Genomic DNA, 15,767 nt, shown 5'->3' on the forward strand with positions numbered 1-15,767 from the left:
AACACAGTCCCAGTGCAAGCATTATCTGGTTGTTATCTCCCAGCTCATTTAATTGTCCCAAATCAGAACGATGGATATCTTCATAAACGGATGCTTGCTGTTTCTCTTCCCCCCGTCACCTGAATTTCTGACAGTTCCAGGGAAAGCCAAACCCAAGAGGGTCGCTTGTTCTACACTGAATGGGCAACCTCTTCCCCCACTTCTCCAAGGCAGCAGAATTTCCTACTTTGCTGTTTATTGATATTTTTAACTTCTGGTCTGCTTCCATACTGACAATTTCTGGTCTTTTCTTGCCCAGAAATGTGTCAGACAGGAGCGGCTGGTGAAGCAGGGCTGTCCCCGGCGCGGGCACCATGTCCCACCATCGGCCTCTGTGGTCTAAATCCAACTTCAGACCAGCGCATGACCTGCTTGGGTTTTTTTAATTTAAAAAATGCCCAAATCTGTTAATTTCTCAGTGAAAGGCTACCGTAATTTGTGGAGTTTAGTCCTGTTTCTCAGTGAAAACACCTAGACTTCCAGCGCTTGCCAGGGGACCAACGTGTGTGTCTCTCCCCCTGCCCCCTCGGTGCCTCTTCTCGTTCCCTCAGCTATTTTGAGTTTTTGGTGGGTTTTTTTTTTGTCTCTTTTCACGGATTTGCCCCCAAGCCCTCCATCCCAGCTTCCACCCGCCCCTAGAGCTGTCCAGCAAGCTCCACGGTGGCTTCCCCATGACTTTTTTTGCCTCTTTTCAGCGCAGCCCCCCCTCCCCCCCCAACTCCCCGCAACTTCGCTTCGCGGAGGAGGCACTGCCCCGGGGAAACGGGCTGCCCCCGGGAGGGGAGCGGGGCCCACGCGTGGGGGCTCGTCCCTTCCCCTCGTGGCGGGGACAGCCCGGGCAGCCCTCACGGCACAGGTGGAAGGTGTCCGCTGGCCGGGCCGGGGGCGAGAGCCGCGGGGAAGCCGCTGAGGCCCGGGGGAGGGCGGCCCGGCCGCCTCAGAGCTGCCGCCCGGGGTGCTCCCCCCCCCCCCCGCCCCCTTTCCGCCTTCGGTTGGAAGTTGAGGAAGTGAAAGAGGAAAGAAACGGGGCGGCCTCGCGGCTTCCTCGGCGCTGTCGCCCGCCGGCTCCCCGCGCCCCCTCCACGGCCCCGGGGGCGTCTGTGTGTGTGGTGGGGGGGACACGGGGACGGACTGTCAGCCGCGGCCACCGGGGAGGAGGCGAGAGCCGCCTGACAGGAGAAGCGACGGGCGGCCCCTCCGCGCAGGCTGCAGTTGCCCGCCTCAGCCAACAGGTTGCACCGTTCCCCCTCCCTTGAGCCCGGCGGGCGCTGCCCGGCGGAGCCGAACGAGGGGCGGCCGGCACCGGCGGGCTGCGCTGTGTCGCGCCGTGGCGTGCCGGGCTGAGGCTGAGGCGTGCGGCGGGGCGAGGAGCGGCGGGAGCGGGCGCGCTGTTGCCGCTGCCGCCCCTCTCCGTGCCGGCTGTCTCCACTCCCTCTCCACGTCGGGGAGGCGGGAGGAGAGAGGGAGGGAGGGAGAGAGGGAGGGAGGGGGAGGAGGCGGCCGCCGCCGTCCTCCATTTTGTGGCGGGGGCAGAGCACCGCCGAGCGCGGCGCTGCCCGGCGGAGGGAAGACAGGAGCGGGGGGGGGGGAGGGGGGGACGAAGTCCGCGGAGGCAATTAGCGCCAATTAACGGAGAGGGCGCCGCAGTGGTGGTGGCGGCAGCGGGCGGGGACGGGACTAGGTCAGGGTCTCGGGTCGGCGGGAGAAGGAGGAGGAGGAGCAGCGGCGGCGGGGGGAGCGGTGCTGGCCGCCGCCGCCGCGGCCCCCGTGAGGGGCGGCTGTTGACTTCCTCCCGCCCGCTCCCTCGCCCCTTGCAGCCGGCTGCCGTCCTCCCCCCCGCCGTGGGGCGCGATGGCAGTTGGCGGCTGAAGGAGCCCCAGCGCCCCCCCCTGGACGAGGTAAGGGAGGTGGGGGTCCCGCGGGGGGCAGGGGGCCGACCCGTTCTGCGGGACTTCGCCCCGGCGAGTTCCCCCGGGGTGTGTGGGGGGGGAAGGCGGTGGCCCCGCAGGAATGCCCTGAGCGCTTCGGTTGGGGGGGGGGGGGTTAGAACCGAGCCGCCCCCGGAAGGATCCCGGGGTGGGACGGGACGGGAGGGGGCACGGCGGTGCCCGGAGCTGTGCGGCGTCCTCCCCCCCCCGAGGTGGGCGCCCAGGGTGGCGGCGGGGTCCGCGTCGGGGGAGGCAGGGACCCCCAGTCCCCCCCCACCCCGAGCCGCGGGGCGTCCGCCGCCGGCCCGTCAGCCTGCCCGCCCCTGCCCTTCGTCCGCCCCTCGGCCGGCCGGGCTGTTGGTCGGTTGTTGTTTTGGGGGAAAGCGGCGCGGGGTCCGCTCGGCCGGGGGGGGGGGGTGGTTGGGGGGGTGAGGAGGGGGAGCCGAGCCCGGAGTGCAGCCTTGCAGCCATGGGCTGGTCTTATTTTGCAGAAGTGGGTGTGCCAGGGAGACAGCTCAACAGGTCTCGACACATTTCTCTGAAAACTATACTTTGCGAAGGAGAATTTATTGTAATCCGGCCGTTTTTAAGTATTCGCAGCTTTTTCCTCCTTTGGGCAGGCTCTCGCATCTGATTTTTGACGCGTTTCCTACGCTGGATGGGCCGCTGCTTTTTTTGGAAATTTTTTGGGGGAAATTGTCAAATGGAATAACGACATTTTTCCTCCCCTTCATGTAAAAAAAAAAAAAAACCAACCCAAAAAACCCCAGCGAAACTGGAGGTAGATAGTTACAATTTTTTTTTTCCAGCCGCTGTTGCCGTGTCCTCCTTAAACGGCCCAGCAATCTTCCCGTGCCATTTGCAATCCGTGAGATTTCGCGGGGGGGGCTGCCCCATTCCCGTTTGGCGCTGCGTGCTGTGGTCCCGGTTGGCAGGCGGGAGCGTGGCTCTCCGGGCATGACCCTGGAGACCCTGCACCTCGGCGAGCACGGGTAAGGGACCCTCCGCTCGGGCACAGGGAACGGCTGTACGCAATGGTGTCGAAGGACCGAGAAGGGTTTTCGCGTTGAGATTCTCCCACTCTGGACGCTTTCACCCAGGCTGAAGCTTGCTGGGGCCACCTTAAAATTTTTACACGTGGGGACTTTTTGTTGATCTCAGTCTTAACTTTGGCATACAGAAAGCAGCAGCGTTCATCGGCAGCCGGGAGAAAATGGGCGGCAGAGACGGCGGGTTTATAATTAAGATGACCGTAAACTTGTTGTGAGCACTCTTGGGTCGCTTGGTTTAATGGATAATTCCGTGGCCAGGCTTCAACTTGGGCATTGCCTCCTCTTACGGGTTGGGGGGAGGGGGGGGGGGGAACTGCGAGCTGATCGCTGTTGGCTGTTTGCTGTTAGTGTTAGGCCGTAGGCAAAGAGTATAGAAAGCTTGCCTAAGAATTTACCGTTATTCTCTAAATATTTATGCTCTGTGCTGAAAATAAGTTTCATTTGTTTGTATTTACTACATTTAGGAGATTTGTTTTCAGTGTTAGATGTGTTTGGAGAATAGCTGTGAGCTGTTAAAGTGTTTGAAGCTAATAAAAACTACTTTATTTTTAGTTAGCTCTTATTTATAAATTTGAGATCTATTTAAGGAATTGTGTTGAGTTTATTTCGAGATTCACGAGTTGCATTTTAAGCTGAACCTATGCAAAGATAGCAAACTTTCTGTTTTGTAGTGAGGAGGTTGTCTAACTCCTGGACAATAACAAGCCGCTTAGATTTTGTCTGGCTGGTAGGTACCGCCTTTGAGAGCTGGCTTGGGAGGCTTCGGTACCTCTTGTGGGTGATGCATCCGAACCTGCACAGAGAGAGGGAACTGACTCGGGAAAGGTGATCAATGTCCTTCTCCCCTGCCCTGCTCAAGATGTAATTAAATACCAGGGAAAGTTACCTTCCCAAATTTGTAAATCAGATACTTTAACAATTTTTATGCTTCCTTACTTGCTAGGATGGGTAACAGAGCTAGAGAGTGTGTTCAGAAAGGTGTCTTGTGCTGTAGTCTGATTCTTAGTTGCATGCAGGCAGACTTACCCCTTCATCCAGGTTTAGCAAAGCTTTAAAAAATACGTTTTCTTTTTACCAGTCAGAAATTTTAAAAAAAAAAACAAAACAAAAAGCAAAACCCCCCAAAAACCCCAAACAAAAAAAACCCAACCAAACAAACAAAAAAACAAAAACAAAACCAGTGGGTTTGAGAAGGATGTGGCACATGTCATTTCATAGCTTGATTTGCTGTGCTTTCATTCTCAGGGCAGCTAAACCAGGTTCACCAGGCTAATGGTTTAGACTTTATTTTTTAAGCTGTTATTAAAATATCCTTGCCGTGCTAACTTTGAATGCTTCTGATCTTTTTATAGCTAATGTTACAGTAATGGATTCCAAAGAATTGCTTAACTCGTCGGATCAAGACGAAACACGGAAAAATGCGCTCATCAGTACCAAAGGAGGGATTGTGATGGACTTTCATCCACCCTTCAGGGGTGGAGCTACTGTACAGGCCCCTGTGTCTACATCTCCTCTCCCTGTGTCTTCTCAGTCAGATTCCAATCAGCAACCTGCTTTGGCTGACTTTTCAAAAGGATTAGTAAACAATGTGCCTCAGCCAGATCTTTCCAAGGCAGTATCGCTCTCGATGGGACTGTACATGGGTGAAACAGATGCAAAAGTGATGGGAAATGACCTTGGATTTTCACAGCAGGGCCAAATCGGCATCACTTCTGGAGAAACAGACTTCAGGCTCCTGGAAGAAAGTATTGCGAGCTTGAACAAGTCCTCGAGCCTGGCTGAGGACGCAAAGGGAGCAATATCTTCTGAGGTGCCGCTGGAGCCGGATTTCCCAGGCATGGCTGGCCGCAATGTCCCTTTAGAGTCAGGAACTGCAGTCCAAAGCCAGGTTGGCTCGAATGGTGGCAACTTGAAGTTATTCTCTGAAGACCAAAGCACCCTGGATATTCTCCAGGATTTAGAATTGCCACCGGTGTCGCCTGGCAAAGAGCCCAATGGGAGCCCGTGGAGGCTTGACCCATTGCTAGATGACGGTGGCTTGCTGTCCCCTATATCTGCAGATGATTCATTTCTCCTGGAAGGAAATCTTGGTGAAGACTGCAAGCCTCCTATTTTATCTGACACTAAACCTAAAATTAATGACCGTGGTGACCTTTTACCCAGTTCCAAAATGCCAATGCCTCAAGTGAAAACAGAGAAGGAAGACTTCATTGAACTCTGTACTCCTGGGATAAAGCAAGAAAACATGGGCCCAATTTATTGTCAGGCAAACTTCTCTGGGTCTAATCTGCTGGGTACTAAAGTCTCTGCCATATCTATCCATGGTGTCAGTACCTCTGGGGGACAAATGTATCACTATGATTTAAATACTGCATCGCTCTCTCAGCAGCAGGATCAGAAACCAATTTTTAATATCATTCCATCTCTTCCTGCCGGTTCAGAAAATTGGAATAGGTGCCAGGGATCAGGGGATGAGACGTTGGCTCCTTTGGGAACGCTCAACCTTTCTGGCAGACCTGCTTTCTCTAATGGCTATTCAAGGTAATTAGTTTTTCTTGCTCTTTATTAAAATACTACAAGTATGTTTAGCACAACTGCATGCGTGCTGGTTTGTTTGGGTTGTTTGTTTGGTTTTTTTTTTTTCATTTTGAAGTCAGTCATCCCTTTTTCATTTGTTACGTATGGGTGCCTGATCAGACATCGCTGGTATATATTTATTCCATAGTACGATAGTAGCTTTAACCAAGTACTCAACTATTGGTATTAAAGGGAAGAAAAGAGCTGGCATGCTTTAAAAAAGAAAGAAATGGATAACAATAAAAATTCTAAGGTACAACCTAGAGGGCAAATTGAGTACGTGGTAGAAGGGTCCGCACACAAGGCAGTATAGAAGGAAGGCAGTATAGAAGGAAGTATTTAAGCATATACAAAAGCTACTTCATTCTCAAGGGTTAGAGGATCAATCACTGTGGGGGTTTTTTTCTTCCTAGTTTTACTTAAATGTTATGCACAAAAATAACTTGGTTGCTGGGTAAATTTCTAGAATTACATTTAAGCTGAACTAGAGTTTTAGCTTTGCTTGGTATTGCATTTACCTTACATGGACAAGGAGATTCAGAGTAGGAAATACTCAGCAGTTTGTTTAATAACTGGATTTAAAGAGATAAGAATGTTTGCAGTAAGATTTAAACGTACCTGGAATTTAGCTCTTAAATAGAACTGCAGGAGGTCTTGCTTATAAGTGTTTTTTTGAAAGCAGGGTATTTTAGGGGAGCTGGTTAGTACGTATTTGAAGTGACTTTGTAGTAGCGTTTCCTACAAGTAATTTGATGGTGCAGATATTCAGGTAAAACATGTTTCCTCTGCCCTTCAGGAGTAAGTGCAATGGTGGCAGCTTTCTCAATGGGTAGCTGTGTACATCTCCTCTCACAGCTGGGGACGGGTTCTGGTTTCAGTATGAACACCTAGTTGTATATTTTCCTTAGCTGTTCTTTGTTTAACATATACTTGCACAAGCACAGTATTTGGTCTCAATGGAGGAAGAGATTTTTGCTGTGGAGTCTTAGTTAGAAAATGGTTCTTCAAGTCCATATATGTAAAACCAGTGATTGTAGGCTTTTAATGAAGTATCTGGTTTAACTTTCTCTTTTTATTTCCCTGCTGACAATTGATCTCCAGAGTGTTAGCTGCCAGTCCCGGGGCTCTCCCCGCATGTTATTTGCTCCATTTGCCACAGTTGGAATGAGGTGTGTGAGGATTTCTTCTTTGTTTCAGGAAGACAACTTTTAACTTTCTTTTATTCTAGATTTCTTTCATAGTTTTTGATTTTTGTAGTGAAGATGTGGGGTTTTTTTTCTTTGAAGTGTTTAAAGCAGTTTGTAACGTAAGGAATCTAGAAAGGAAAATTGGAATTTGTGGATAAATACCACTTTGATACGTAAATATTGAATGTGCCTTATCGTTTATTTTGACGCAGTAGAAATCCTTTGTGCTAACCTTTTGCACAATCAGTCCAACTTCCACGTTAGTTTGTTTCATGGGGGGTTTTTGGTGTTTTTTTTTATTTTGCTCTCGCTATATCTTTTAACGGCAATCATCATAAAATCTGTATCAAAGCAAGAAGAACTGTTTCTGAGTTGGAGGTGAATTTCAGTGACTGTTTAAGTAAACAGACTCCTTGTAGATAATGGAAACGTTGCTTTTGAGAATACTTCTGTAAAGATCATGCATTGTTACTTTTTTACAGAACTATTTAGGTAGAACCAAGCGCATTCATAGGTGAATGGTTTACGCGTAGATCTTTGTCCAGCTTTTGGGGAATTTCATAAACACTGATTTTAATATATTATGTTTCTGATAATGTTGTGATGAAAAACCCCCTCAAGCTACTAATGTGTCCAGAATACATCTGATCCTAGAGTAAAAAGGACAGCAGTGCTAAATGTTATCATTGCTTTTATGAAGCAAATTTGAGGAGTGTGTGTGTGTTGGAGCTGAGCAGGCAGCAATAGGCAGGCGTGCTGGGGAGAGCTGGCAGAAGCCCTCGGCGGAGCTCCTGTTGTAGGTGAGGGAGCATCCTCAGCATCGCAGGCAAAAGTCAGCCTCCACCACCGGATAGTATTAACAACGTTGTGCTGCAAGTGTTTATGTTCTTGCTTCCTGCAAGGTTGTCTTAGATTTTATTGCTTTCTTTTGCCTTAAGATAATTGAGGGTTTTTTTTACTTAATTTAAGGAATGTGTAAAGAATTTTGGGGTGGCTCCTAGTTGAGTTTTGCATAAAAATTCATTATTTCTAGCCTTTACGGAAGCTGTTCTTACTTCCCAAGGATTTTTACACACTAAAACTACAAAGTCCAATTCTAAAAATAACATTGTTTGGGTTTTCTTCCCCACCCCCCATAAAATAGAGGCAACTCCATCTTCTTTTTAAAATGTTTGAGATACCCTTGGTTTGAAGCAGGAATTCTCTTTCTTCCTGAACATTGTCGGTAATATTTGGTCTAAACTGGGTTAGTTTAAGGTGATGCATTGTGGATTTGTTTGTTTAACTTACAGAAGACTTAACAAAATTGGCATTTGTTTTAGAAACAAAGGAAGGACTATCTTGCCAGGTTCCTGTGGTCTTTTTTTTTTTTCTTTTCAGTACTAATTGTGTGAGATGAAGGCTGGGATTTTGAGAATTCAGAATTGCTAAACTTCAGTTTCCAATACGAAATGTTTCTTGGTGTTGGTAGAATTATTAGACTATTCAGAAAATAATTCTATACTAAACGTATGCAAAGGAAAGCTGCAGTTCTATCTTGGTGTTCAGGTAGTATTTAATCTGACTGTTTTAATGGAAAGCATGTAATGTCTCTTTATAGACACACAGTCTTGAATTGATGTCATGTAATTTTTGAGTGATTTTGCTTCTAAGGACAGCACAGTGTGCTGTCCTTAATGAGACAAGTGATAATCAGGAATGACAAAACTAATCAATTTTGCTATGAACAGTAGGAGATATTCTGAAGACAACAAGCAAAATACGAACTTCAGAAATTTGTTCGATATGAATGAATCTGCAATAGTCGTTAAATTGCTGTCTGTATCTCAGGGTTGTAGAAGAGTCTGCCAGTGCTTGTGCTGATGTGCAAAGCTTGGAGCTGCAGCTCAGTGTTTCAGCAGCTAATACTCAAAATCTTCTTGAGCAGGAGCAAAACTCCAAAGAGGGCAGGACAGCTTAATTCTGGGGTTGCTTTGGTGAGGTCTCCCATCTGAGCAGGCGAAGTGCTGACTGATTGCAGTGGAGTGAACTAAGGAGAAGGTGGATAGAATAAGAGGGAGGAAAAAAGTAGGCTGAAACAATTTGCCTTAGATTTTCTTTCATAGAAGTGAGACAGCATCTGGAAGAGGAGTAAAACAGGCTGAAAGCATTTGGTAAATGCTTCACTGAAGAATTAGAGGGTTTGATGGTGTCTGATGGGATATTATTTGTGATTTATTACACAAGCACCAGTGAAAACTGTTAAGTTTCGAGGAAATTATTTTAGCAATGCACGCTCGCAGGACTCTTGCGTGGTATATACATTAAATCCATTGCTCAACTTTTTTATTCCTCTGACTTCCTGGAGATGTGGCTTGTTTTGGGGGGAGTGAAGGACGATGAGAAACAACACAGCAACGCAGGGGTTTCTGTGTGCTTCTTCTCTGAGCCTACAGCCAGAATTTACAAAAACTGGGCCCCACTGGCAGTGTTACGGCTTCTCTTATTACATTTGAAATCATTCCTAGTACTTAAGCTTGTGGGGGATAAGGATCATTAAGGAAGTTTAAGAAAGGGCAAGAGCTGAGAGAAGCCATGAAAGAGGAGGAGAATCTGGAAGGGGGAAAAAAGTTTTGCTGGTCGGTCGCAGTCCAAAGCCTTGCTTCCAGGAGAAGTGCCTGTCTGCTGTCACTCTTTAGCTGGGGTTCTTCTTGGACACGGACGTTTACTAGAAGGAAGGGGGGCGGGGTGATCTTTTGCTAGAAATGGTAAAGGTCAGTTGTCCATTTGTCTTGCCGCATTGTTTCAGCTTGGCTTTTGGCCAAGGCCAGTGGCTTGGCATGGTTGGATGTAGTACTTTAAATGTTGTCTGACTCAGCAGTATATAATGTGTGGTACATATGGAAATATGTCTTTTTTCATAATTCTATTTTGATATAAAAAACAGACTTGTTATTTGGAGGGAGTGCTCAGGGTTTCAGTAGTCTATGTTGTGATATGTCAGCTTAATGTAATACTGTACTTGGGTTTTGAGTCTTGGAAATGCACAACAAAAAATCTAATTGTTTTGGCAGAAAGGGATGAATCGGGAATGTCCTGCAGAATGCGCTATAAGGCATTATGAAAAGGTAGCTAGATAAATGATAGGTCATGTAAGATATAATCCATGTGAGATGTAATCCACTTTTTCAGATTTTAGCCAATCAATTCAGCTAGCTGATAGCTGAGGAGGTTTTTGTAAGTCCAACCCAAATTGTTAATTTCTGCTGATTTATTTCCCTCTACAATGATCTCTATTTTAAGCCTAGCTCTAGCTTATAAAACACAAGTTGATTTTTGTTGCCCATTGCAGTTTTTTTATCCATTTTAAATAATGGTTGAACCCCCTGTACTCTTCTGCTGGCAGTGAAAGCAAAACTATAGTTGAACCAGCTCTACTCAGGAATCTTCTCATAAATGTGAAATACATGTATTACACAACTCCTCCATCATATGTTTACTGTGTTAAAGATGACTTTTACACAGTGAAAGTTAATTGTCTTGGGGATGCAAATGTCACTTCTTTCTTTGACTGTTACCACTCATTCTGGTAATGAACAAGTGGCTAGCTACTCTGTACATACATGTAACTGTAAACTGGATTATTTCTATATTTTAAAAGGTTACCAAGTCTTCCTTTCTTCCTAGGTCCCCTTTTATAGCGCCCACCTAAGCAGGTGGGCTTTAGGGGGCTTCCTCGTTTTTTTTTGTTTTTTTTTTAAATGTTGCCTGACTTCAAGTAGCGAATATTGTAGAGGAAGAACCTGGCACTGTTGCCTTGAATGTAAAGCTTATACCAAAGTTGGACTGTTGGTTTGTTACACTTTGCAAAATTAGATATGTTGTTTCTCTTATTTCCACCCCAGTTTCAGCGTCCCTGTCCCTGAGTACTGTTTACCAGTGCATATGCCTAACTTAATTGTTTCCAAGGCAGATACTGTTGTTCTAGCGATCAAAGCTCTGCAGTTAGTCTGCAGTGTGATGGGAAAAGCAGTGCTCCTACCAGAGTGTCTTTGGGCTCAAGTAAGGATACCTTCATAACTCTTCACTGCCTCATTCGTAAGATGTGGTTCAGTGGAACGGATGCTGTACTGACGACTTTGACTCCTCTGATATAGTGGTTGCAAAAACTTCAGCCATACTCCTTTATATTTTCTTTTTTATTGAGGTACAATATTCAATCAAGAAAGAAAACTTTTAACTCATTATCCTCTTACCTATTGTAAGCTGGTCATAAAAAGAAGCTAATAGTTGTGTGATTTTTGTTTTGGTTTTGGGTTTTTTTTTTGTTATTTGGTTTGGGTTTTTTAGTAGTCTGCAGCTACTGTGGTCACTTCAGAGTGCTTCTTTTTGGAGCAAATGACGGATCAGTGTTGGCACTTCAGTGCATAATGTCATTTGGAGCCTTTTTCTTAGGACATTTTGTTTAAATCTCTTTACCACTGGCCTGAGAATCGCTCGTTCCCACACCATTGGATGTTATGATCAGTGTCTTCTCCACAAGCTTTACAAGAGGAGAGCAAGTACTCAGCACTCAGAAATTTGCCTGGGAGAAATAAACATATGTTTCTCAGTAGTAACTTTTCTCCTCACAAAACCCTTGCATGTGGAATATTGCAAGACACAGTTATATCTCCATTCATTTTCTGGGGTAGGTGAAGACTGCCTAAGCCAATATCCTACCACTGATGTGCTGGTGTAGTATAACGTATGTATGCTGCAAGTGGTTCCAATGTCATTATTCTTGACATAAATAACGAACCAATAAAACCCTGTTTTCAATCCAAGTTTTATAAGCAATGGGAAAAGCTTTGTAGAGCTGTAGTTACAATTATCTTGGCTTTGTGTTCTTGAAATAACTGAAAGCATGTCACCTCTGGTGTACAGAAATGAATTTTAAAATGTATTCATAAAATGATCAACTTCTAACTGCTTAGAAACACAGAAACGAGTGTGTGTGCAACAAGGTAGTTTCTGGGAAGAATATTTAACTGTACAGTACACTGCACAGCAGACCCAGGGAGCTTGTTATATTAAGCTCTCTTTGGTTTTATAGTCTTTGTCTCCCAGAGTCTGGCAGTATACACAAATTTTAATCTTATTTGCTGAAGTATTAATGTATTGCATTGTTGCAAGTACAGATTATTCACGTTCTCATTACAGCAGTTTTCTGACTGATTCACTGTAGTATGATACCCATTTAAAATACAGCCTTTGCTTAAATAACCGAGATACTTGTAGACCAGGAGTTAATCCTGGTCTCAATGCTGGGTTCTGGAAATACTAGGCAGATACTGTCAGTGGATGGCCTCATCCCCATGGGACAGAAGTGAACCAATACAGCTGGAATAGATGACACGCAAAAAAAGAAAAAAAAAATATTTCAGCTCATTGTCTTGGTACTGACTTCTCATCAACTAGTTTCAATTATCTGTCAGAAAAAAATGAAATGCAAAAATTACAGTTAACTTTGTCCATATCTGAGGGTGAGAGAAATTGTAACTATCGCTTTGCTGGTCACCTGCAAAGGAACCTAAGCAGAAGTACGGTAACCTGCACAGAGTGTACTCTATCTGCGTGTTGGAGCACTTAAGTATCGTAGACTTAATTAAAAGGAAACTGAAAGACTGTGGACGTGCAACTCTTGCTGCTTTTTTGCAGGAGTACAGGAAGGTGCGGGTTGTCCCCCGTGCATAACAAGTCCAGCATCTTGAATTATGGTAGTTACTGGAGGGGTGGGTAATTGTGCTTCCAGAAGCAGTGTGTCAGGTTGGGAAAACAATTTAGTGCAATTACTTTGTCTCTCCTGGAGGTTTTTCTTCTTACCTCATCTTCACTACAAAGAAGGTGTAATGTTGTGCATATGCCTCCTACGTCCTTACCTGACTCAGCTTACGCTAATCTCCACTGTGACGTTTTCTGCTAGAATTATTTTCCTGGCTGAAACAATGTCTTCCTGCGTGCAAGCTATGCACTGTATTGCTTGAAATATAATAACTGTGTGTACTGTGGCAAAAGCACATCCCATCTAGTTTTGTGGCCCGCACCAGTGGATTTATCACATGGCTGTTTCACGTGTCCCAGAGGTGCGTTTTGGCAGCAGTGGTGAGGTGTAACTGCAGCATCACGAGCTCAGGGAGAGGTAATGCTGGCTAGCACCTGGAGTTCAATTTTGTAATGTAGGTGATGTCAGTTTTTCTTGCTGCTGTTATGTGAGACTTAAGTTTAGATTCCAGGACACAGTGTTACTTATCCAGGATATCATGTAGAGTTTTAGAATAATGGTTCCTTAAATCAATAATCACTACAATTGTGTGGATTTCTGGAGGAAATCTTGCTCTTCAGAAGCCATCTTGACATATTCTTGTAAAGTATATTTCTGTGCCAGCCAACTGCATTCTTAATATAGTCTGTATCAATTGGTTATAATTAAAGCTCCATATTCCATATGTACCTATGGAGTTCTCAGTCCATGTTAAGTCCTCCTAGAAAATTACAATTCTGATGCAATTTGAAAATTCATATCCCACAAGCTGCTAACATTTTGTTGTGGAGGTGCAACATTATACGCAACTTCCGCTTTTTAATCAAAGATCTCAACTATCCTGAAGTCACAAAGGCAAAACTGCTGTTGGGGAAGGATTTTCAAAATAATAATAATGTCTGTCTTGAATTCAGTTCACTGCTACTGTAATTTAGTTAAGTAACTGAGTTCCATATTAGATTTTACAGTAATACATTCTTCATACTACTTGTAATAGGTTTGTACAGTTACTGTGTGTCAGAAAACAGCTGGAGATCATGATCGTATTTATGCATCGTGGTCACACAAGATTTAATATGAAACGTCTGAGCAGCAGGACACAATTTACTCTTCTGTTGCTTTATTCAGATACTTCATATTTCTGGTTGCTTTCATTTGTGTAACTAAGTTTTAAGTAAGGAAGTGCTGCTCAGGATGCTGGTTTTCTTTTAAAAAAGAAATCAGGTCACAAATAAATAATGTGCCTCAAAATACTATCTGGGAAACTTGCTGTACTGTAAGGTAAAAGCAAATAATTGAGTATTGGTGAAGTATGTAGTTTATTCAAATAAGCAAATAATGGAAATGATTTTATAGCTTTTTTTGTTCATTTTGGTTTTATTTTGGAGGATCTGAGATCTGATGCTTTGATTATCAGCCTCTCAAGAAAACTGGGAAAAGTCCTGTAATTGTCCTTATCTAAAAGATGTGTTGTGGTGGGCTTCTGGCTGTGTCAGGGACTTTGGTCTTGTCTTGTATTAGAAACTTGGGTGGCGTGGGGTGGTGTGTTTTGGGGTTTATGTGTGTGTTCCTGTCTCTGACTATTTGAATACCTGCTTCTCCTGGAAGTACTCACTGAGAAGAGGGGTTCGAAGGTGGATGACCTCTTTGTTCACAAGTAGGCAGTAGCTTGGCTGCATCTCTCGGGGGGGGGGGGGGTGGGGGGGTGAAGGGGGCATGAAAACAGGGTGCCTGTGGTTGGAAATTCTGTGAAATGTTTAGAAAATGCATTTTTTTGGTCTTGGATGAGAATCCTCCAGCCATTATACGACTCCTTTCCAGCTGTGTGAATTGTGTATGACCGGGGAGGGCTTCGTTTGCTCTCTTCCTTCCCAGCTGGACGTTGAAGGAGGACACTGCTGCTGGGGCTATGTGGGTGTCTGGCCTTGCTTTTGGCTTTGGTGCATCTGTGAGTTCTCTAAACCCTGCGTGGTGTGTCTCTAAACCATGCCGTCCCATGCTGTCATAACCTGCTTTTGAGAGCACAGATGTGAAGTTCTGGGGTTCTTCATCATTTTTGTTGCCAAGCTTCAAAAGGGCTGCTCTGCTGCATCCTGGTCTGTCCTGAGCTGAGAGGCTGGTATCTGTGACAGAGAAGAGCAGCTGATGCAGTTTGTTTTTGTTGTCATCAATTGGAGAACCTGCTTGCCTGGTGTGTGTGTGATCCTATGTAATGATGTAGTAATAGAGTCTGGTACGGCTTCGGTACAACTTCATGTGGAAGGAGAGCTCTGCCAGGATAGTGCTGCCAGAACACGTCAGACGCTGCAAATGACAATTGCTGCATGGCAGAGCATCTCCATGAAACACAAGTCACACTTGGGGTGTTTGTCATGGTAAATTGAATGTGGTGTGGCACTGGACTTTAATAGTCTGTGTTTGAGCCTGTTTCTATGCTGCTTTCCTAAGCAGTTTTTAACCACTTTTAATTCATTCACTGACACTTTTAAGAGATGAAGATGCATGGTATGGCTTTGAAGGGGGTTGAGTGTCAAATCGATGCATTGTCAGGAAAGGATTGTGTGATCTATCCTATCACTTAAAAATGAGGTGTGTATGAATACAGTTATAATGTGCTATTGTAAATAAAATGTGTAGTTTTTCTGTAGCTTTTCATTTGATCAGATGATGTAAATTGGTAACAATATATTTTAAATCAATACATTTCCATAGGCATGTTATGTATCGCTGTGTACCCATGTATTTTTTCCTCTTGCTTATTTTTGTTTCTAAGAGTTTTCTGTTACCTTTCTGAAGCAATAACTTACTGAAGGGATCAGCTAAAGGTTTTTAACAAATCAGTGCTGAAAATGCGCATGTGCTGCGTGCACACATGTGGATGTGTTATGCAAGAATGCAGTTCATGATGTTAACTTAAAGAAAATATGTACTTGCAGACTTCATTGTTTCATGTCCTGATTTCACTTTGCATATTACTAGCTGTTCTTTTCTCTCTCATATTTTTTTCTTGGGTTTCTTTTGCTGTCAGGTCCTTTGATGGTTTATTTTGCCTGTTGAATTTATATTAATCTTGTGCTATGTATGAATTGCTCCAAAATTAGTTGCATCGTCCCAGTATGAGGTTGAGGTACTTGTAATATAATTATGACCTTTTTTTTTTAAAAAAGAACTCTGCATCTTGGTTCTCTTAAAACATGGAGTA

The 15,767-nt window shown here is 44.8% G+C and overlaps 1 protein-coding gene across 4 annotated transcripts in view; it reads left to right on the plus strand.

The window, feature by feature from the left end:
- Positions 1 to 1,655: 1,655 nt before the first annotated feature.
- The window catches only part of NR3C1 (nuclear receptor subfamily 3 group C member 1), a 74,384-nt gene continuing 60,272 nt past the window's right edge, over positions 1,656 to 15,767 (plus strand). Inside the window, exons 1-4 of one of the 4 annotated variants that reach the window (XM_075056858.1) lie at positions 1,657 to 1,937; positions 2,777 to 2,959; positions 3,691 to 3,844; positions 4,372 to 5,560. In XM_075056858.1, the coding sequence (XP_074912959.1) occupies positions 4,386 to 5,560 (1,175 nt within the window). In that variant the 5' untranslated portion in view covers positions 1,657 to 1,937; positions 2,777 to 2,959; positions 3,691 to 3,844; positions 4,372 to 4,385. Of the gene's footprint in view, positions 1,938 to 2,776; positions 2,960 to 3,126; positions 3,231 to 3,690; positions 3,845 to 4,371; positions 5,561 to 15,767 lie in introns of those variants that run through there. The other 3 variants (XM_075056859.1, XM_075056857.1, XM_075056856.1) reach the window with 3 other exon arrangements.

The sequence above is a fragment of the Buteo buteo genome, chromosome 24 (genome assembly GCF_964188355.1).
Source record: "Buteo buteo chromosome 24, bButBut1.hap1.1, whole genome shotgun sequence".
In the NCBI taxonomy this organism is placed as follows: domain Eukaryota; kingdom Metazoa; phylum Chordata; class Aves; order Accipitriformes; family Accipitridae; genus Buteo; species Buteo buteo.